Raw genomic sequence first — 22643 nt, forward strand, 5'->3', positions numbered from 1 at the left:
ATAGTGAGAGAAAGCAGATGCATGGTTGCCTAGAGAGGGGCAAGAAGGAGGGATAACAAAGGACATAAGGAAACTTCCAGGGATAGTGAGTATGTCACTATCTTGATTACAAAAATAATTTCATGAGTGCATATAAATGACAAAAATTATTAAATTATACTTTTTTTTAAGATTTTTTATTTATTTGACAGAGATAGAGACAGCCAGCGAGAGAGGGAACACAAGCAGGGGGAGTGGGAGAGGAAGATGCAGGCTCATAGCAGAAGAGCCCGATGTGGGGCTCGATCCCAGAACGCTGGGATCACACCCTGAGCCGAAGGCAGATGCTTAACCGCTGTGCCACCCAGGCGCCCCTAAATTATACATTTTATATATAAGCTGCTTATTTTATGTCAATTATACCTTCAAAAGCTGTCCAAAAGAAATAATATTTAATTCTTAGGAAAAAATGTTTCTTGCCTTACCTCATCCTTAGAAAATGCAATGACATAGGAAAGCTTCTTGCCCCACCCTATTTCATAAAGGAGCGGCTTATCACAGACATCTTCACATGCGTCACAGTGCAGCCACCGCTGCTGAGAAGGAGAATAGACTTCTGTCCAGACATGGTCTACTCAACAGACAAGAGAGCAACAGAAAGGAAGGAAATAAAAGTTAAATTTATAAAACCAGAATGATTTCCAACAACTATATACAAACTCCTAAGATAAGGATCATATCAGAATTTGTAACAGTCTAAATTTTAGTTAATAGGTCTGAGCATTTTGGGGCACACAAGACTCTAGAATACTTGTTTTAATTTTTGTCTCTTTGAAATCCTTGAAAATGTTTTTGGAATATGTCCTTTATGCAGTTTTAAGCTTAATTAAAAATAATGTGAGCTCTATCTCTAAAAAGGCGAACATACTGAACAACAGCATCAAAAACATCAGGCTCCATCTTTGCTAATACAAAGGAGCTAATGCCACTTTTGAAAAGGCAGTCTCTTTTGCCCTTTAAGTCCCACAACCAGTAGGAGGTCTAACAAAGGATCTCTGGTTACTGATGTTCTATATTTGATTGCAACAAAACAGTAATTCTTAAGTGAAGGTTTCATTTTTATCCTAAAAAAACAGAAACACATAAAATTCTGAGAACAAGGGAAACAACTTTTAAATGTATAGATGGGACGAGTCATTTCTAAATAAGGACAATTTCACATGGCTTTTATTACATTTTTTTTTGTATACTGAGATTAAGGATTACTACATCTTTTATACTAATCCCTACAAAAATGAAGATTTCTACAGCATATTACATGTTATTATTCATATAGAAAAAGCATTATTACAACTGTCATGGTAAATTGTTTATAAAAGAATGTTTATAGTGTCATATTTAAAGTACCAGGCAAAATGGGAAGTGTACTACAAAAGTCTTGAGATCCCCACAAAAAACTAATGAGGTTGATATTATTGTTATTTTATAGAAGGTAAACGGAAGCTCAGAATAACAAGGACAGAAAGTAACAGATAGAAAATGAAGAGCCCAAACTGTAAAGCCAATCCTGAAGTCTGCACAGCCCTACTACTCTGCTCACACGTCTTGTACCTGTGTAGTCCCAAACATAGCGAGCTTCAAACCCTAAGGCTCGGCAGCACAGTGTAAAACAATTGGCCCACTCGCCACACCGTCCACATCTTGTTTCCAAAAGTTTCTCAGGGTTATTATATCTGTTTTAAAATAACCATAAAAAAGCTTTGATTCATTAACAAAATCAAGAATTTTACACAATTTATATTACCTCTGTGCTAAACAGTAATATTTCTTAATTTCACATTTTTAAAAATTATTTTTAATTGAAATATAGTTGACATAGAATATTATATTAGCTTCATTTCACATTCTTTTTTTTTTTTTTTTTTTTTTTTAAAATTTTTTTTTTTTTTTTTNGACAGAGATAGAGACAGCCAGCGAGAGAGGGAACACAAGCAGGGGGGAGTGGGAGAGGAAGAAGCAGGCTCACAGCAGAGGAGCCCGATGTGGGGCTCGATCCCACAACGCCGGGATCACGCCCTGAGCCGAAGGCAGACGCTTAACCGCTCTGCCACCCAGGCGCCCCTCATTTCACATTCTTAGATAATGATTAAAGAGTCTAGAATACATGAGGCATTATGTTAGAAGCTTTAGTGAAAAATGATTAGTACAGCCTTCAAGGAGTTTACAGGCCTTAGAGGAAGAAGGAATTAACATAAATAACTAATACATGGCAGAATGCGATAAAACTATATAATAGGTCAGATTCAGTGTTACGGGAGAGTGTGGTTGGGAGGAGAGCTTGTATTTGAACCGGGCCTTGAAGGACAGATTAGATTTGGACAGGCAGATTCTCTAGGAAATCTGCTTAAAGCATTAGTATTATTCTAACAAGTGGTATAATTAGCTCATGTATTTAAAAGGTAAACAACTTTAACAAACTACTCAATAAAGATTTTAAAACTTAGTTGAAAAAAAAACTTAGTTGAAATCAATTCTATTCAAAACACTAATTTTCTGTCTAATCTTTTTTTTTTTTTGAATATTTTGTCAGAGAGACAGAAAGAAAGAGAGAGAGAGAGAGAGAGAGAGAGAGAGCACACGCACCCGCCAGCGCATAAGCAGGAGTAGCAGGCAGAGGGAGAAGCAGGCTCTCCGCTGAGCAAGGAGCCCAACTCAGGACTCATCCCAAGACCCTGGGTTCGTGACCTGAGCCAAGGGCAGACACATTACTGACTGAGTCACCCAGACATCCCTTTAATGATCTTTTTGATAGAATTTTTTTCCTTCTTAACTATTTAAAGGTGCTTGCTAATTTGGAGGCTGTTTTTTGAAAGATGTTTGCAACAATGCTGTAAAAGTTACTCCAATTATAAAATTATCATAAAATTGGAGAACACCAAATTTTGCATACTGTGTTGAGAAGGATCTCGGTTGATAAAGCTAAGCAAGAAATGTGCCCTAGCTGAGCAGAGATGTTGGCCATGAGCTTAAACCATTACATGAATAAACTGGCTCGACAATGACAACTCTGTCTTAAGCAGGTGCTATGGCTTAAACTAGCTAAATTAAAAGAATTCGTAACTAAAGTAGTTAAGTAATTGAAAAGAGATGTAAATTTACATGAAGAAGTAATAATGGCAGAATTAGAGCATCTTATGCCTCTTCTATATACTACTTGTGCCAAGTTGAATCACCAGCTTAGCCTAGAATTAATAGTGTTCATCATCCCAACTCTACACGGAACAGCCAACAGTTAAACAAGCAAACAAGTAGAAAGGAAAAGAGTAAATATCTTTGCTAGTCTGTGTCCCTCCACACTGCATTATCAGTTTATATCTAACTACCTAGAAAAGTTTATGAGGAAAGAGATTTAATTATATATTTTTTTACCTTCCAGTCTTTGCAAAGTGCCTGTGCAAATGTATGCTGACTGAAGAAATAACTTGAACTAATTTTATATAATTATAATTTATATTGGATTCTGTACATAGTATATTGTGTACATCACAGAGCTGGTTCCTAGTTAGGACAAAACTGAGTCCCTAAGTTCCAAAAATTAAGTATTTCAAATACTTGGTATCTTTTCTTGACCAATGACATAGCCAATGTCTGTAAGTACTGTCAATTAAAAAATTTGATAAGAGGCTTGTGAATTAAAGGATGAAAAAAGTTAATTGAAAAGTTCAAACTTCTTTGGTTTAAAACTTAGATAATGAGGATATGTTAGGTTAGGTAGGGGAGGCACCTGATTAAAACAAAATTCTGTTGTTAAAAAGAAAATAATATGATGGTTCTATACTTCTACCTTCCGTATTACCATCTGATGATTATTTTAAGTACAGCATTGTCTTTACTGTCACAGTTTATCACTATTATTATTAATATTGCCAGTGTTATTTTTATGTGCTATCAATTATTATTAAAGTTATCAGAAAATTTAAAGTTATATAATTAAAAGAACAAGATTTACAGCATTAAATGTGCTAAGACTATACACAATTTATATCCCAGAGCAAGAATAAACAAACTTTTCCAATAAAAAGGCAGTAATTATTTTAGACTTTGCAGGCCATATGGCCTCTGCTGCCAATATTAATCCTGCCACTAGAATCTAGAGAGAGTTATAAACCGTAAGCACACAAATCAGCATAAATGTGTTCCAATAAAACTTTATTTATAAAAATAGGATGTGGGTTGGATCTGGGCTGCCAGCCACAGCTTGCTGACCTCTGTCCTTGAGGAATATATTACTAATTATTTAAGAGTTCATTTAATAAAACTTGTTTTCTAACCATTCCATTAAGAGATCACTCTAACTTTACTGTCCAATGGACACCCACCTTGGGAATCGATTGCTGAACTGGCATGCATCACAGTAATGATCTTCTACTCTGTTTGCACCCCACTTCATCTCATCATCATTGGGGAATAATGATTCACCTCTAGATTTAGTCTGGCCACCACATTTGCTGCACAACATGTCATTCACCCATTGAAAAAATTCTTCCTTAAACCAGTGTAAAAGCTCCAGCAGAAGAAAATCCTCATCACTTACATTAGTACCTGAAAAGTTAAAACAGAGTCAAGTTAGATCTAAAAGTGACAAAAACTAAAAATATGCACACATATTTTATTCTTGAATATGGAGCCGAAATATATTAAAATATAAGAAGATCTAAAAGGTTTTCACAAATATGATGTAAGAAAAGAACTGTCAGCATATTGTGAACCACGCTGAAATACAATGACCTAATACATTGCACATTTATAGCAGGATATTCACCACTCTGTAACCTCTAACCAACATTACGTACTAACAAGTGAGCTGAACACAACAACCTCTTAGGGAACTATGCTCAACGTGTAGTTGATCTTGAAACACAGGGAGGTTAAGAAATCAGTTTAATTTTTAAAAACATTTAAAAAGGACTACATTCAACTTATCAGGTATATATACACAAGTGAACAAGAAACAATCACAAAATCCCAAGCAGAAATCACAGAATTCCAGACACCTTAAAAAATCAACCTATAAGCTTTTCTATCAGTGTTTCAACTATACCCACCTGTGAATACTCATCATAAATCACCTAAAAACACAACAGTGTCTACACAGTATTCAACAACCCTGGCAAGTAAATATGGCCTATATTACATAAAATTATATCTATTTATCAAATAAAAAGATGTCTCTTGGCCATATTCAAGCCTGTGGTATCTCTGAGAAGAGAACAAGATGAGAAAAGAATCTAGGAGACACATACAGGGAGTTCTCATCTCTTTCATGTTTTATTATTAAGAAGAGATCAGAAAACATACATATGAAGGAAATACATGGCATAATGCTAAGACCTGGTAAAGTTTAATGCTGGTCATAGGTGTTTGATACATTATACTCTATTTCTATACTCGCTCTATTTCTGTTTGATATAGTTCAAAATGAAAAAAACTGTATTAGAAAAAAAACTAGAGAATTTAATAAAGGCCAGAAATATATTATGTTCCTGGATGGGAAAACAATATTCTAAAGTTGTTAATTTTCTACAAATTAATCTGTGATTTAATGTAAACCCAATTACAATTATAATTTAAAAAGTATTTAATTTTAAAAATTTACTTAATTAAAAATTTATAAATTAATTTTTCATAAAACTTGACTAAGAACAATACGAGAAATTCATTTAGTACATGTCAAAACACATTACAAAATTCTAATAATTAAAATATTGTGATATTGGTGAAGAAACAAAAAAATGACTCCTGAAAGACTTCTAAGTGACACATAGTATCTAATGAAGTTAGCCTTTCAAAGTAGTTCTAAGAGGACGGACAGTTCAATAAATGATTTGGGAACAATACGAAAATTCTATATCGAGAGAAGGAATACTATAAAGTAACAGAAGTTACAAAAAATACATTTATGCCTTTCTGGCAGGGAAGGGCCTTCTTAGGCAAGACGCAGACTGTGAAATCAATAATGGGAAAAAAACCTTTCTTATATTAAAAGTTATAGCTTATGAATTTCAAAAGATACACTAAATGAAATTAAACAAAACACCGGGAGGAAAAAAAAATGTAACATGTCTAAAAAAGAAAAGTATCCAGAATAAAAAACTTCTATAAATCGGTAAGAATATTAGCAAACCCATTAGAAAAATTCAAAGCTTATAAAAGAAGTCCAATAATTTCATTAAGTGGAAATAAATACTCTCAGACACTTCTAATGTAAACTGAAAGGCAATTTGCTTGACAGGAACCTTTACAGTGTTAAAGTCACACAAACTTGACATTTTTATATTTATCTCAGAGAAACATTTGTGCATATACACCACAAGGCACGCTTTACAAGAATTCTCACTGCAGGAGCATTTAGAATAGAGAAAAATGGTAAATAATCTCAATGTCTATCAATAGGGAACTGTACAAATAATGGTACATGCATACTATGAACACTACGGAGGGTTAAAAATATTTCTAAGACAAGTTAGTAAATGAAAAACACCAAGAAATTGAAGATATATGGGATGATAAATTTTATGTAAACCCACACAACTTGAACTATTTTTGCAGGTAACTATTTATGGGTGTAAATACATAGGAGAAGATATGAAAAGGAACATACCACATGATAATAGCTGTTACCTATGGAAGATGTGTAGGACCAACTGGCAGGGAGAGTTTAGCTTTTCTCATATAATATGAAGGTCTGTATTTAATTAAAAATGAACTTTAGAAATACAGCACTGACACCCTTCTTCTCCATCAAGAGCCTAAAGCATAGTAATCTTTCTAAAAATGCAAGGTAGATTATTATATCACTCAAAACCCTCCAATGAAGTTTCCATCTCACTCAGGATACAATTCAAAGTCTCGTCTCTATTTTTTTTTTAAATATTTTATTTATTTATTTGACAGAGAGAGACAGCCAGCGAGAGAGGGAACACAGGCAGGGTGAGTGGGAGAGGAAGAAGCAGGCTCCCAGAGAAGGAGCCTGATGTGGGGCTCGCAGAACGCTGGGATTATGCCCTGAGCCAAAGGCAGATGCTTAACGACTGCGCCACCCAGGCGCCCCCAAAGTCTCTACTATTATTCTTCCTTACCACAGTTGGTCTCCTCTAATAGGCTGAACAATGGTCCACCAAAAGATACCCACATTCTAACCCCTGGAGTCTATAACTGTTACCAAATACAACAACAACAACAACAACAACAACAGAAGTCTGAAGATATGATGAAGTTAAGGACTTGGAGATGGGGGATTATATTGGATTATCTCAGTGGACCCTAAATGCACACTATCCTTCTAAGAGGGAAGCAGAGGGAAATTTTACACACATACAGATAAGGCGATGTGATAGCGGAAGAGAGAGACATGGCCCCAGTGACATTGATTATGGACTTCCAGAACTGGGAGTGAATAAATTTCTGTTCTTTTAGGTCACCAAGTTTGTGATAATTTGTTACAGCAGACACAGGAAACTAATATACCCTCTTTACTTCTCTGACCTCTGTCTTGTTCATTATGCTACAGGCACAATGTCCTTCCTGCCATCCTTTAAACATGCCAAGCTCACTCTCACCTAGGGAAGCCTGTGCAGTTGCTGGTGCCCTCTACCTGGAATGTAAATCACTGCTTTCCAGAGAAGCTTAAACCAAACCTTCTTAGTCACTCTTTCTACTGTTATCCTGACTTGCTTGTCTTCCCGGCACTTAACAACCTGCTATATTTGAGTACTTGGGGTTTTTTAGTCTGTCTCACCCCGTGACAACAGGGATTTTGTTCTATTCACTGCTGTATCTCCAACACCTTGAGCTGTGTTTGTCACACAATAGGTGCTCAGTAAATATCTGAATGAATGATGGAAGGACTAAACAAATAAGCCTCATAATATTAACTATAATTAATACTGTTCACCAAATAGTCATTATCAAATTGGGAAAAGAAGGGAAAGGAAGACAGCATCCTTGTGCTTCTGTGTTTTATGCACTCCAGGTATACATCGGCAGCCTCCCAGTTAGAAGTAGGACTATGAGGGGCGCCTGGGTGGCACAGCGGTTAAGCGTCTGCCTTTGGCTCAGGGCGTGATCCCGGCATTATGGGATCAAGCCCCACATCAGGCTCCTCTGCTATGAGCCTGCTTCTTCCTTTCCCACTCCCCGTGCTTGTGTTCCTTCTCTGGCTGGCTGTCTCTATCTCTGTCAAATAAATAAATAAAAATCTTTAAAAAAAAAAAAAAAAAAAAAAAAAAAGAAGTAGGTCTATGAGGGTCTGTGCTCCTTGATCGAGCAATATCCTTTATTAAGGCTCAGAGAAACGCAAGTGGAATCCTGTCTGTAGAGGATAAGAGCTCAGAAAGCTCAGAGATCGGGGGCTTAAAGGGAGGCTGGACTTAGATGTGGAATTCCTTATTTGTTTTTTGGTTTTTTTTAGATGCTGAATTCTGTGAGAGTATGCAGAGTATGGAGAATATATTAGAATGTGGAGAGTGCATTTTAAAATTATACTCAAGACTTCAGATTAATACGTTTAGCATCTTCAAAAACACCATACAATAGATTTCTGGTAACTTTTCAGTGACAAAGATAAAATTAACATGTGTAGGTCTCAACTCCACCCTATGAAAATCACAGACATTAGTGTGCAAAAGAGGGAATGAGAAGAAAATCAGTAAAAACATCAGTACAGGTAGCCTCATCCTTCAACACACCTTAATACTCAACATTCTTCCTCCCATGTCTTCACATTCAATTTAGTGGGCCAACATATATTTTGTTTCACTTTTCCAAAATGACAGGGTTCTTTCCTCTTCACAAAAGGTGTTTCGCCTGTATTTGGAACACTCAATCGTGATAAATCTTCAGTCTTCCAAGCCAGAGCTAAGAAATCATGCTTCTCTGAGCTTCCACTATCTCTAAAGGTATCTCAGTGGGTAGGGTTCCCAGGTCCTCACTTCTGCTTCAGACCAGAACACTTTTCCTAGTTCAGAAACCCAGAGTAAGATTTAATTTGGGGAGAAAATGAAAAAAAAAATGAATGAAAGAAAATCACCAACCTGGACAAAGGAGGTTTTGTCATCATCTCAGTGCCAGTCACTGGGGCAGAGGGTGCTAGCTGCCACACAATATCCATTTGCCAATACTTTATTTACAGAATTATAATTTACTTGGGATGGCAATGCATTAGCTAAAAGAGTACAGATTCCAGCCTCCCGTGTAGCTAAATGAGGCCAAATGACTAAGCTTTGTGTGAGATTCCAAGGAAGGCTGCTTTAAGAGAACAGGCTCAGAGTTTCCTTTTTGCTTTTTCTCCCTTTTCTCTTCCTGATGTCTGGTCTGCAGATATAATGGCTGGAGCTTTAGCAGCCATCTTAGACTACGAGATGTAACCTGCAGAATGGACACCATGTATGCCAGAGCCAAAAGACAGAAGGAACCTATGCCTCTGATAATGTTTCAGAGCTTACCACTAGCATCAGACTGCCTACCTCAATAATTTCTTACATGAGAAAATAAATCCTAAGCCACTGGGGTCACAAATCCCATTACTCAACAGCCCACTCTAACCTTAAATGATCCATTCATTATGCCTTTAATACCACTTATTTCGCTATATATTTGAATTTCCTCCACTTATGACTGTAACTCTTTCAATATCCTACTATTTTTGTGGAACAGTACCACCCAAGAGAACTTTCAGCAATAATGGAAATAATTCATATTCACATTCTCCAACTGGGTTGCCACTAGTCAATTGTGGTTAATGAGTACTTAAAATGTGTTGACTGTAACTAAAGAACTGGATTTTTAATTTTTTAAAACTTAAATTAATTTAAATATAAATATCTACATGTGGCTAGTACTAGCCTGTTTTATAGAACCTTTGCAATGCCCGCTTGTTTTTTCATTCTGGGAAATCTCATTTACTTGCACAGTTTTACCTATCACTCTAAAGTGTACTTCAAGGCTTGACCTCTTAACAGAACTCTAGGCCTACATTTCACCTGGTCCAGATAACGGGCAGCAGGTACTTTAAACCATTTCCCTTCAAAGCCTGTTCCTATTGACTCCTCTAATCTTTTAGTTGCCTGAATTCAAAACTGGACAGTCCTCCTTGACATTTTCCTTAAGCATAGACAATGCCCTGTCACATCAAATACACTCATCAACTGCAATCAATATGTATTCTATCACCCCAATAACTCACATCCATTTTCTCCCCTGCTGTCACAATACCCTGTTCATCCTAATTCCTCTTGTGGAAATTCTATTACTACTGTGTTTCAATGTTCTCTCCTTGGACTCTTATTCTTGTTCATCTTACAAGTTATTGCTAGATCAATCTTCCTCAAGCACACCTCTGATGTCACTCACTTGCTTAAAGCTTCGATGGTTAATACTGTTGAATTAAGTAATCAAGAATAGTTGACTTCCCTGAGGAATCGCTTTATTTCCTCCTTGCTAATGAATACAGTACATTGTAATGTTAGCCTTATAACTAAGACATGTGCATCCTCCTAATTTCTTTGGTCCTTATTTTCTATTTCAAAACTTTGTTAGAAGTATTCTTTGTTCCATTTTATTGCTAGCTCTTTTTGGAAAGATTAAAAATGTAAGATAAATTCAGTGTACATTTCTCTGCCTGACATTCAGTGTCAACCAAAATATGATTTCAGCCTACCTGATCTCTCACTACTGTTTTACCCACTCCTTACACTACACACTTAAAGCCAGACTTTATTACTCATTATTCCCCATATAGAATCTGTAACTCTTCTGCCTCCATACATGCTGTTCACTACATTTGGAATAATATCCCTGATCCCTGCCTTAATAAGTCCTCTGGCATCTCAGGCTATTATTCCAACTCATCCTTCATAACCTTTAAAAAAAAAAAAGCTGAATCTTTTACTCATTTTCACAATACCATTCTATCAACCCAATGTTCTTTCTTTCCTACTTAAATTAAAATTCCATTATAGGGCTTTTAAATTTTAAGTGTGAAAGAATATATAGACAAATCTCAAAAAGTCATACTCTGATGTGAAGTTATAGACGGCTTAAACTACCCCTATTTTCCAAATTTTCTACAAAAAAAGCCACGTATTACCTTTATAATTAGAGGGAAAAAATGCCAGGCAAATGTCAACAGGGACACTACTAACTGTGTCTCCCCTGTGGGGCTCAGCTGAATGACTCACAAATAAAACATGCTTTGGTAAGTACCTGTTAAACACGCGTTTATGTCAGGGATCATCTGAAGGAGCACAGTACTTTAATGTGGACAGGGCCATTGTGATCACATATAATAAGCATTCTTATTTCATAAAGAGTAAAAGAAACTGTTACTCCAAGAAGATGAAGAATTGTCTCAAGGTTACGACAACAAAAAAACGAACAAACCAAAATCACTGAGTTTTCTTGAGTTCCTTAGAGTTCAGAGGGCAAACTGTCACCCTGAAATCTGGAAAGACAAATATGGAGAATCTCAGCCAAATACACAGAATCACAACCAGCCATCTGCTATATGGAACAGAAGACACTGGAGTCATAAATTGGTAGAAACACTTAAATGATAATTTCGACAAATTGCTGGAGGCTGAATACAGACTAGCTTGAGTAAGAAACACAATCTTAAGAGGGGTTCCTAACACTTTTGAGGGTTTTCCCTCCAAGAATCCTACCAGGTTTTCTGGGTGAAGAACCAAAAAAGATCCCCTCATAGCTCTGAGAAGAAGAGGAGAAGATTAAGAATTGCAAAGTATGCCCAGAGCGTTCTTTACAATTAAGGCCTACTTTTCAGGGAAAAAGATTTGACCAGAGCCTTTTCTGAAGTGGAAAAAGAAACTTCCTTGACCCTAGCCCCCTCCAGCCTTCCTATCTTGTCTATGGGGGGAAAAGTTAAGAAGGACTTGGGAAGGTCACAGGCCTGAGGACATAGGTCCACTAAAGCACTGAGATTTAATCATAAGATTACAGAGGGCTTCTGCTCCCCTGTGCCTTACCTCTACACCAACAAGGCTCTGGTGTAACAACAATGGAGTCTACTAAAAGATGCAGACTGTATTTAAGGAGGAGTTTTTGGAAAAGCCCAAAAGACAACAGGGGATACAAGTAGAATACCAGAGGAAGTCTGAAGCTTCTGACACCTACAGCTAACATTAAACATAGCCCAACTCCTCATTAAATGGACACAAGACCTTACAAAAAGGGCCTATTCACCTTAGCTCCTACTATCCAGTACATCATGTCTAACTTCCAACAAACAAATATAAGATGTGTTAAAAGGCAAGAAAAAACAGTCTGAAGTGATAAAGCAAGTATCAGAACCACCCAGATTTCGGAATTAATAAAGAATTTAAAATAACTGATTAATATATTAGGTGCTCTCATGAAAAAAGTAAACAACATGTAAGAACAGATGGATAATGTAAATAGATTTTTTTTTGTTTGTTTAGAAGCTTTAAAAAAATCTAGAGGAAATGCCAGAAATCAAAAACACTGTAACAGAATGCCTTTCATGGGCTCATAAGTAGATGGGACACAGCCAAGGACAGAGTCAGTGAGCTTAAAGACAGGTTAACAGAAACTTCCCAAACTGAAAATCAAAGAGGAAAAAAAAAGAAAAAGAAAAAAAAAAGGCATAGAACATCTAAGAACTGCAGGAGAATCTCAAAATGGACCAGAACATCTAAGAACTATGGGAAATTGAGGCAAAGACAGATGTAAGTAAAACAGGATACTTCCCATTTTGGAATAGCAGAAGGAAAAGAGAGAAAGAAACAAAAAAAATATTTGAAGCAATCATGGCCAGGAATTTTCCAAAATTAATGAGATTCCAAACCACAGATCTAGGAAGCTCAGAAAACACCAACCAAGAAACTACACCCAGGCATATCTATTCAAAGTGTAGAAAACCAAAGACAGAGAAAATCTTGAATAAAGCTGGGGATGCAGAGTGAGCTGGGGGGATGCGGGGAAAACCTTACCTAGACAGGAATAAGGATAGGAATTATAGCAGACTTCTGGCATAAACAATGCAGGCAAGAAGACAGGGGCGTAAAATATTTAAAGTGTTGTTGAAAGAAAAACCTCACCAACCTAGAATTCTATATCCCAGTGAAATTATCCCCTAAAAAATATGGTATTAAGAAATGACTTAGATAAAAGCTAGTTACATAAAAACTCAAAGTAAAAATGCTAACATTGGAAAAATTTAACAACAAAAATCCTAAGACCATTAATGATAACACACAATTATTGGTTGATGAATGTGGCAGGTACTGTTCTGAGCCATTTACATGTACTATTTCATTTATTTTTAAAAATCATCCTATTTTCAAATGAAGAAACTGAGGCACAGAGATCAAATTACCTGCTCAGTGATGCACAGTAAAATGGCAGAGCTGAATTTATTCCCAGGCAATAAATAGTAGAGGGTGAGGAAAAACCATATAATAGCAAATACTCTCTCTTTATTAGCCAAAGTGAATCAATGGTCTAATCATATTGATTAATCTTGAATGTGGTTTCTGTCTAATTCACATTAAAATTCACTAATAATACTATCATATGTTCTACAGACTTACGTTCTACTACACCTAAAAAAAATTCATATACCAATGATTAAACTGCAAACACATACTGAGGTTAAAAAAAAAAAAAAGATGTGTTAATAGATGTGTCAATGCGGTACATGCAGTAAATTTCACTATTGTTGGACTTCCTAAAGATCAAAATAGAAATGTTAGAATTTTATGATGTATACAGCAAAAGCCAGCATTTCAGTGTGTCTCTTTAGCAATGATGTACATTTAGCAATGAAAGATTATATAAAGCCAATACCTTTATCCAATTTTCTAGCTCTAGATAACTTTTCTTGAGATCTCCTTTTTAGTTCTTGGACTGGAATACAAGCCAGTGCTTTCTCCTGGAGAGCAAGGTTCTCATAGACCAGCACATGCTGAATGTTGGACCGGAGAACTTTTAGAATGACTGAATCAGTAGTAACCTAATAGAAAAAAAATATTGGTTAGCTTTTCTCCATATGCTACAAAAATAACACATAACAGAAAATGGTGGTTCTATGATTTCATGAAGAGGAATGTATGGATTCACTGAAATATAATACTCAAAGCCTATATAATATTAGTTTTAGGAGATACCCGTATCTGTGTCACAGTCTAAGATATATCCATTCTTTCCCTCTGAATATATTATTGAGGATATATTTAAACAGAGATACGCTAGATTCTTGATTACAAGTTTGGATCAAGATAGTGCTCTGAGGGGCACCTGGGTGGCCCAGTCCGTTAAGCGGCTGACTCCTGATTTTGGCTCAGATCATGATCATAGAGTCCTGGGATCAAGCCCTGAGTTGGGCTCCACCCTCAGCAGGGAGTCTGCCTGAGGATTCTCTCTCCCTCTCCCACATGTACCACGCATGCATCTGCACGCTCTCTAAAATAAATCAATCAATCTTAAAAAAAAAAAAAAGACAGTGCTCTGAGCAACGCATCTGACAGCTTTTCCAGCTCAAATCCCTGCAAATAACATAATTAAAAAAAAAAAACAAAAAAAACCTCCATATGGCATTAGCAAAGGAGGAGTACTCTTAGGGGATTAAGAATTTTGAGAAATTCCTGAAAGAGGAAAAACAGATACAAATGGATTAAAGGAAAAACCATGGCAATGTGCCCCCTCCAAAAGAGTGGTTATACAAACCAAAAAACATTTTTCAAAGTCATTCCAAGGGCAGAGGAGCCCCAGGATCCAGAGCAGAAAAGGGCCTTGGATGGAACATTAGTGACACTGGCTGGGCTCTGCAGGAGGAATAGCTAGACATCCCCCCTCCCCCAATCATTCCTTCTCAACAAAAAGACGCCTCTGAGAAGTGAGGGAGGCTGCTTAGATTCCCAAAAGGAAAGAGAGACGTCCAAGCTCTGAACAGTTGCTTTTGGTACAGGCCATCTTGTAGCATGTCCTACCCTTCCCCACAGTTGCTAGAAGCAGATGCTGCATTCAGACAGGCTAGCAGGAGCTCTCAGATTCACTGGGTCTGCAACAACCCATACTGTTGCGAAGATACACTAGAATCAACATCAGAAGAACTAACACTGTAGCCATAGCAGCAAGTCTATCTTCAGAGATTTGACAGTATACTGTATTCAGAGAAAGACAACTATGGATCTTGGAAATTAAAAATTTAAACACTGAAATAAGAAAGTACAGATGGTGTCAAACAGTAGAATAAACATAGCTAAAGAGTGATCAATTAGAAGACTGAGCCAAGACATTTCTGAGAATGTGGCACAAAAAAACCCAGACACTGAGGATAAATCTAAACGTTTCCAAATCCAGCTAACAGGAAGTCTAGAAAGTAGAAGAGAAAGAGTGGAAAAGAGAAATTTCTCAAAGAAATAATGGAAACAAATTTCTGAGAGTTGAAGAAAGAACCAGTATGAATGGGGGGGATAGGCGCCTGGGTGGCACAGCGGTTAAGCGTCCGCCTTTGGCTCAGGGCGTGATCCCGGCGTTATGGGATCGAGCCCCACATCAGGCTCCTCCACTATGAGCCTGCTTCTTCCTCTCCCACTCCCCCTGCTTGTGTTCCCTCTCTCGCTGGCTGTCTCTATCTCTGTCAAATAAATAAATAAAATCTTAAAAANAAATGAATGGGGGGATAAAACAAGGCATATAATAATGACATTTCATTAACAGTTAAGTAGAAAAACAAAATCCCAAAAGCCTTTTATGAATCACACATCTTGTTAGAAACAATGAAGCAAAATCTTTGAAATTCTGAGGGAAAATGATAGGGAACACAAGATTCCTACCCAGCCAAACTAATCACACAGGTTGGTAGAATAAATACATTTTCTGATATGCAGCAGTATAAAAGTATATCACTCCCAAATCTTATCCAAAAGAATTCTTAGAGAAGTTACTGTCCCCTCAAAATATAATATAATCAAAGTAAATAAACAGATCACCCAGAAGTAGAAATTGAGATAAAAGCAGCAGGAGTTAAAAAAATAAATTAGTAAAAGCTAAGTTCTGATTATTACAAATAATCATAATTGAAAAGCAAAATCTCAAATTTTCTCATAAAGAAGGTAGCAGGGAAGGGAGCAGAAAAAGAGTAAAAGCTTTCTGAAGTTCCTGTCTTGTTATAAGATGTTAGTAAAAAAAAGTACAGAATATCACATTAAAAATTTAAGGGCAATAATAGAAGACTAAAAAGAAGATATTTATCTTTCTAACCTTTAAAGGGAAAATAATGGAAGAAAACTGTTCTCAATATAAGACAAAGAAAAAAGGAAAAAAACAAAAGCAAGGACACAGGCAACACAAAATAAGATGTCAGAAATAAATTCAAACATATTAGTAATTATGGTAAATGTGAATGGGTTAAATGTGTATATTAAAATGTGGACATAGATTAATTTAAAAAATAAAAACCATCACCAAAACTGCCTTTCATGTCCAGGACTTTTTAAAGCACTGGGGATGGGTGCGTAAGACAGACATGATCACTTTATTGTCTAAGGGAGGGAAAGGCATTAAATAATGACAAAACCACCATATTAAGTCAACAAATATTTGTGTATAAATGTGAGTGTGTGTGTGTTACATACTGGAAAAATAATGGAGACCAAAATAGTCAAGGATATTATCCTCACAAAGTAGTCTATTGATACAAACTAATATTGGTACAACAATGTTCATTTACTCAAACATTTAATGAGCCTTTATTATTTGCTAGGTACAGGGGATATAATGGTAAGTTAGATAATTTATTCATAGGTATAAGAAGAGTAAGCAAATACAGAGAATAGTGACACTGTACAACAGGGGTTCTGAACCTAGAATTCCCTGAAAAAATGGTATTTTTCATATTTGTGGTGAAGTACTAAGGATGAGAAGCTAATAGGAAAGGGAAAAGGCTAATTCCTATCAGAAGGAACAGCATACAGGTAGCTGGGGAGTGTGTTTACGGGGACATGCTTAGGATATGTAGGATCAGAGAGAAAATCAGGGTGTTGAGGGCATGAAGAACCAAGGGGAAATGGTGGAGACAGAAAGCTGAGGATGAAGCTGAGTTGGTAAGCAACTAGATCTTTCTGGTCTCTTTCCATTCTAATGAGAAGCTATTAAAGATACTTAAGCAAGGGAGTAAAACCATCAGATTTACATTTTCAGAATATCACCCTAGCTATAGCTAAAGAAAGGAGGTTACAGATGACCCAAGGGGGGCCTACTGTGGAACTCTGAAAGAGCTGGTGGCTTCAGCTAGATGGTTTAGTAGGAGTAAAGGGAATAAAAAGAACTTAGGAAATAGGATCATCAAGTCTTGGTGATGTAACTGTGAAGTCGGGGGCAGTTAGAAAAGTAGAAAAATACATAAGAAATGATCTGTGGATTTTGAGTGAGCAACTAACTGGGTCAATGGTTGAACCACTTACAGTAGAAGAAAAACTAGGAAGTGACTGACCTAAAGAAGATGAATGGTCAAGTAAAAATGAACTGAAAAAAAATACATTAAATTTAGCAGCATGGAGTTCTTTGATGATCTTAGGAAGATTTCTAATGGTGTTAATAAGGAAAACAAGTTGTAAGAAACTTAGTTGCGTAACTGTGTCCCAAAGTGGCCTGAAGAGTACTAAAGCAGCTGCATGAAATGGTCTAATGGAAAGTGTACAGAAAATATTAGAACTCCTATTTACATTATTTTTTTTGCCAAAAAAATAAAGCAATTAAGTTATAATAATAACATTTAGTATTTGGGTGATCCGTGGCTAGCAAGCTAGCCTGAGGAGAGAAAGTACCACAAAGTACAGGGGAGTTAACAAATGGCATGTTCACTCCTACTACTACTCTTATCATATTACATGGTTTTGCAATTCCTATGTGTCTGGCTAAGTGAATTTACAGATTACGTTATATAGTTTTCACTAATGAACCCTCAACTTGGCTGTAAAAGATTACAAAGACTGGGGGCACTTGGTGGCTCAGTTGGTGGAGCATGCAGCTCTTGATATTGGGGTTGTGAGTTCAAGCCCTGAGTTGGGTGTGGAGATTACTTAAAAATAAACTTAGAAAAAAAAAGATTCGAAGACTAATACTGCAAGTTCACATAAGCAAAAAGAAATGGCAGGGCTAACTCATCTACTTTTTTAGTATGAGCCCTTCAACAGCTAATTTTAATGCCAAAAAAATTAAATAAATCACAATCTACTTAGAACTGACAAAGTTAGCCCCCTAAATTCAAAATTATCAAGACGATTTAAATACAGATTTATATCTAAATTCATTTACATTCACTTCAATGATATATATATATAATTAAAGAATTGTTTTTTTAAGGTTTTACTGATTTATTTGAGAGAGAGAGAGAGCAAGAGAGAGAGTACAAGCCGGCGAGGGGAGGCAGAGGGAGAGGGAGAAGCAGACTCCCTGCTGAGCAGGGAACCTGACGCAGGGCTCCATCCCAGTGGGATCATGACCCGAGCCGAAAAGCAGACATTTAACCACCTGAGCCACCCAGGTGCCCCTCACATCAATGATATCATTAATATGTTTAAAAATTAAAAATATTATTTAGTCACTAGCTTCTGTTAACATTATTTCCTGATATGGTATAGTGACATAATAGTACATGTATATAATTTATAAACAAAAACATATATCGAAAGGCTATGCTCAAACATTTTACTGATAGGATAACATAATTAAAGAATGGAAGCTTATATGTGAGAAGTAAAGATACAGTGATGAGTACTGGGAGCTTTTCTGGAAACTTGCTGTGAAGAAATGAGAACTAGAGGACATATAGGATCCAGGGATATTTGTATGCTGGCTTGTTTCTAAGATAGGAGAGTTTATGGGAAAGGTTCCTAAACATTAATTCACTTGTGAAAAATACAGATTCCCTAATTCCACCCCCTCCCCCACATCCCTTTCTGATTTAGCCAGTCTGAGGTTACATCTAGGAACCTGAATGTCCAGCTCATTCTGATGCCAACAGCCTAACCTTAGATGAAAACTGGACTAAAGCAAGGTTTAAAGGCCAATGAGAAGAATCCCCAAGAAGAGAGGAGGTTCAAGACCTGAACAAAGTCCATGAGAGATTCCACAGTGAACAGAGGAGAAGGGATGCAGGGATAAAGGAGGAACTGGCTTTTATTAAGAGCAGACACGTTTCCCCACTTACAAAAGGGATGAGTTTTACAGACGACTGAAGAAACTTACTGAAGATCTAGTGATGAGAAATCCAGGGTATTCCCAACAGAGAGGAATATGCTCCTTTACCAGAACTGATACAGAAACATACAAAACAGGTCTCCATTTTTAAAGAATTCTTACAGAAAGAAGGCACAGTTATATTTTTTGTTGTTGTTCTTAAACATAGGTTTTCATATAACCTATGAAGGTAAAAACTCATCCAGAGAATTTTTATTTTCAATTTGATACTTCCAATCTGGAAATTACCTCATTGGTTGTGGTTTTTATGGCACTCAAACAATCCTGAGCAATTTATTTTCTTGCCTTATTTCTTCACATATTCTTTGGCACAACTCCATAAACACCAAGTGATAAAAGCAAAGTCCGCCAGCTGCAAGGTGACTACCGCAGTTGGGCAACCAGTTAATTGCCTGAGAGAGCTGAAGTTATTTGGAGTACAAATAGAAGTTCAAAAGTGCAATCTGTTTGTTTTAGGTCAAAAAAATGGTTTGCTTCACTGATCATACTTGGATTTCAATTATTTTGGTTTCTAATGTGAAATATATTCAAGACCCTTTATAAGAAAAAATGTATAATATGTATATTTTGTCATATCATGTGATATAGCCTGTGGAAGCTGGATTAGCAAATTTACTTCTTTAGTAAAGGACCAGTCTTCCTTCTACCTTTATGTAGCCTTTTGCTTTTGTGTCTTTTAAATTTAGAACCTGTTTTTAAACTTAAAAGTTGTTCAATAACTTTTTAATGTTAGTTTTAATCAGCTTGAGACTTCAATCACCTTCTTTCTTTTTTTTTTTTTTTAAAGTTTTATTTATTTATTAGACAGAGATAGAGACAGCCAGCCAGAGAAGGAACACAAGCAGGGGGAGTGGGAGAGGAAGAAGCAGGCTCAGCGGAGGAGGCTGATGTGGGGCTCGAGCCCATAACGCCGAGATCGCGCCCTGAGCCGAAGGCAGACGCTTAACCGCTGTGCCACCCAGGCGCCCCTCAATCACCTTATTTCTTACAACCCCCCTCACCCTTTTTTTTTTTCTATTTATAAAAGTAAATGTAAGAAGTTCTCAGGAAATACTGAGTGGTATAAATAATATGGAATCACCTGTAACTTCACCCTAAGATAAAATTATGGCTAAGATGTCTCGGTATGGCTTTCCAGACTTTTAAAAAATGAAGATATTTATGTATGCGCATTTTTAGTAAAAAAAATTGAAATATTATATACATACACACAACATATATTGTTTAATTTTAGAATTATCAGTTTACCATTTTCCCCCCACATAGTAACTGTCTTAATGCCAAAACAGGCCACATCATCATTTTTAATGGATGCTAAGAATTCCGGTATATGGATGTGTTGTAATTTAAGTGATCCCCTATTTAAGGGTATTTCTTCTCTAATAAAGATCCAGACTAAAAGGTTTCTTATGAGATTAGGTTTAAAAATAAACCAACTCATTAAAAAAAATAATAATAAACCAACTCATATTATTGTTTATCATTGCCTAACATACATTTATAATTTCAAGAGAATAATTTCAAATGATAATTCTTTTAAATATATAAATGTATACCCATATACACAACGGGTAGTAATTTCTACAGTGATTAGAGCTGGTGAAAAGTCCTTAACAACTCTATACACATTCTAAAAGTAGGCATGTGCTGAATAAAAGTATGCAGCTAAACTAGTTGTGTAATAACTGAAGGCTTATTTTAAGCAAAACACATTCAGAATCACATATTTTCAACCTAGATAAAGTTGCAAAATTCAAAATACAGTGCTTTTAACATTCTAAGGCTCTATGTCTTTGAAAAACTCTCTCTGCTGTTTTGAAACTGCTTCTCGAAGGCAAAGGGTATAAAAATATATAAAGGGTTATTGGGAAATTATGTCCTTTAGGAACACTAAACACTCAGCATGTATAACCAGCAAATTTAAAAGTCAATTGAGTCATTAGGGAAACGCAAGTTAAAGCCACAATGAGATACTACCTAACAACCACTAAAATTGCCGTAATAAAAAAAACAATAACAAGTGTCAGTGAGGATATTGAGAAACTGTAACATTCATACACTGCTGGTGAGAATGTAAAATGGTGCAACAACTTTGGAAAACAGCTTGGCAATTTCTTAAACCATTAAACATAAACTTACCATACAACCTAGTGGTTCCACTCCTAGGAATCTACACAAGAGAAATGAAAACATGCCCACACAAAGCCTCGTATGTGAATGTTCACAGCAGCATCATTCATAACTGGTAAAGATGGGAAACAACCCAAAAGTCCATCATGGAATACTATCCAGCAATAAAAAGGAATAAAATACTGATATATCCTACAATATGAATAAACTTCAAGAACATACAAAGTAAAAGAAGCCAAAAACAAAAAACTATATATTCCATTTATGTAAAATATCCAGAAAAAGCAACAAAATAAGTTTCTAACAACACCTTTTTACTGAGCACCAATATATTCCAGTACTTTGTATTTTAAAGCAAAAGCTTATTGGCAAACTTCAATATCAGTGACTATCACTTTGATTTATATTTCAAAATTTTACTTGATGCAGTTTTAACAAAGAATGATTATAATAGTTATGAGAACATTAGTGCTCAGGATTTATCTAGTTTATACGCATTCAATGCTTTTTAACTCTTTCTCTTGCTACTTGACTTTGGTCTATTTTAATTATCAATTAAGTACCCCCACTCAAAACAGGCAAGGCAGGGTAACATAACTGTCAAATTCTGTAGTACAACAAATGGTGATGATGAATGCTTAAATAACAAAATACTTTTTTAAACTATGCATTCCAGTGATCCATGAGTAACCAACACTTGTTGATAAAAAAGAAGATTCATTCTAATTTCTCCCAGTTCCCTTAAGGAACTCAGAAAAAGATACTGTGTCCCAAGGACTAGAGAAATAAGAGTTGGTAACAGACTGCCTACTAAAAGCATATGTCTTTAGGAAAGTTTATTTTCTTCTAAACTCTACATTTGTTTTGTCAATAAAATGACATTTTGTTTTTAGGTTAGTATCCAGAGGCTTTCTGATGATTACAGAGTTTTAAAGGCCTCAAATTATATCTGAATTGCAAGGTTAAGAATCAAAAAAAAGAAAGAGGTTACAGAAGAGTCAGAAAATGTAAATCAATCTCCTGAGTCAGAACACTAACAAAATACTACTTAGTCCAGGAAATAGGTATTTTGTAAAATAAAATGTTTTCATGTATTACATGCTTTTTCTGTNAAAACCAGCTTCTGTGAAGCTGGTTAGTACCATGCATTTTAAACTGTAACACTGAGATTCAACAAAGATAAAGTAGGGAATNCTTTTTCTGTGAAGCTGGTTAGTACCATGCATTTTAAACTG

The 22643-nt window shown here is 36.0% G+C and overlaps 1 protein-coding gene across 2 annotated transcripts in view; it reads right to left on the reverse strand.

Annotated features, from left to right (window-relative positions):
- The window catches only part of NGLY1 (N-glycanase 1), a 56761-nt gene that overhangs the window by 16482 nt on the left and 17636 nt on the right, over nucleotides 1-22643 (reverse strand). For both annotated transcript variants that reach the window (XM_002926442.4, XM_002926441.4), the window contains exons 4-7: nucleotides 13861-14026; nucleotides 4359-4581; nucleotides 1591-1712; nucleotides 465-610 (exon numbers count right to left, since the gene is read on the reverse strand). In XM_002926442.4, coding sequence (XP_002926488.1) covers nucleotides 465-610; nucleotides 1591-1712; nucleotides 4359-4581; nucleotides 13861-14026 — 657 coding nt within the window. The remainder of the gene's footprint in view (nucleotides 1-464; nucleotides 611-1590; nucleotides 1713-4358; nucleotides 4582-13860; nucleotides 14027-22643) is intronic.

The sequence above is a fragment of the Ailuropoda melanoleuca genome, chromosome 6 (genome assembly GCF_002007445.2).
Source record: "Ailuropoda melanoleuca isolate Jingjing chromosome 6, ASM200744v2, whole genome shotgun sequence".
NCBI classification, from domain to species: domain Eukaryota; kingdom Metazoa; phylum Chordata; class Mammalia; order Carnivora; family Ursidae; genus Ailuropoda; species Ailuropoda melanoleuca.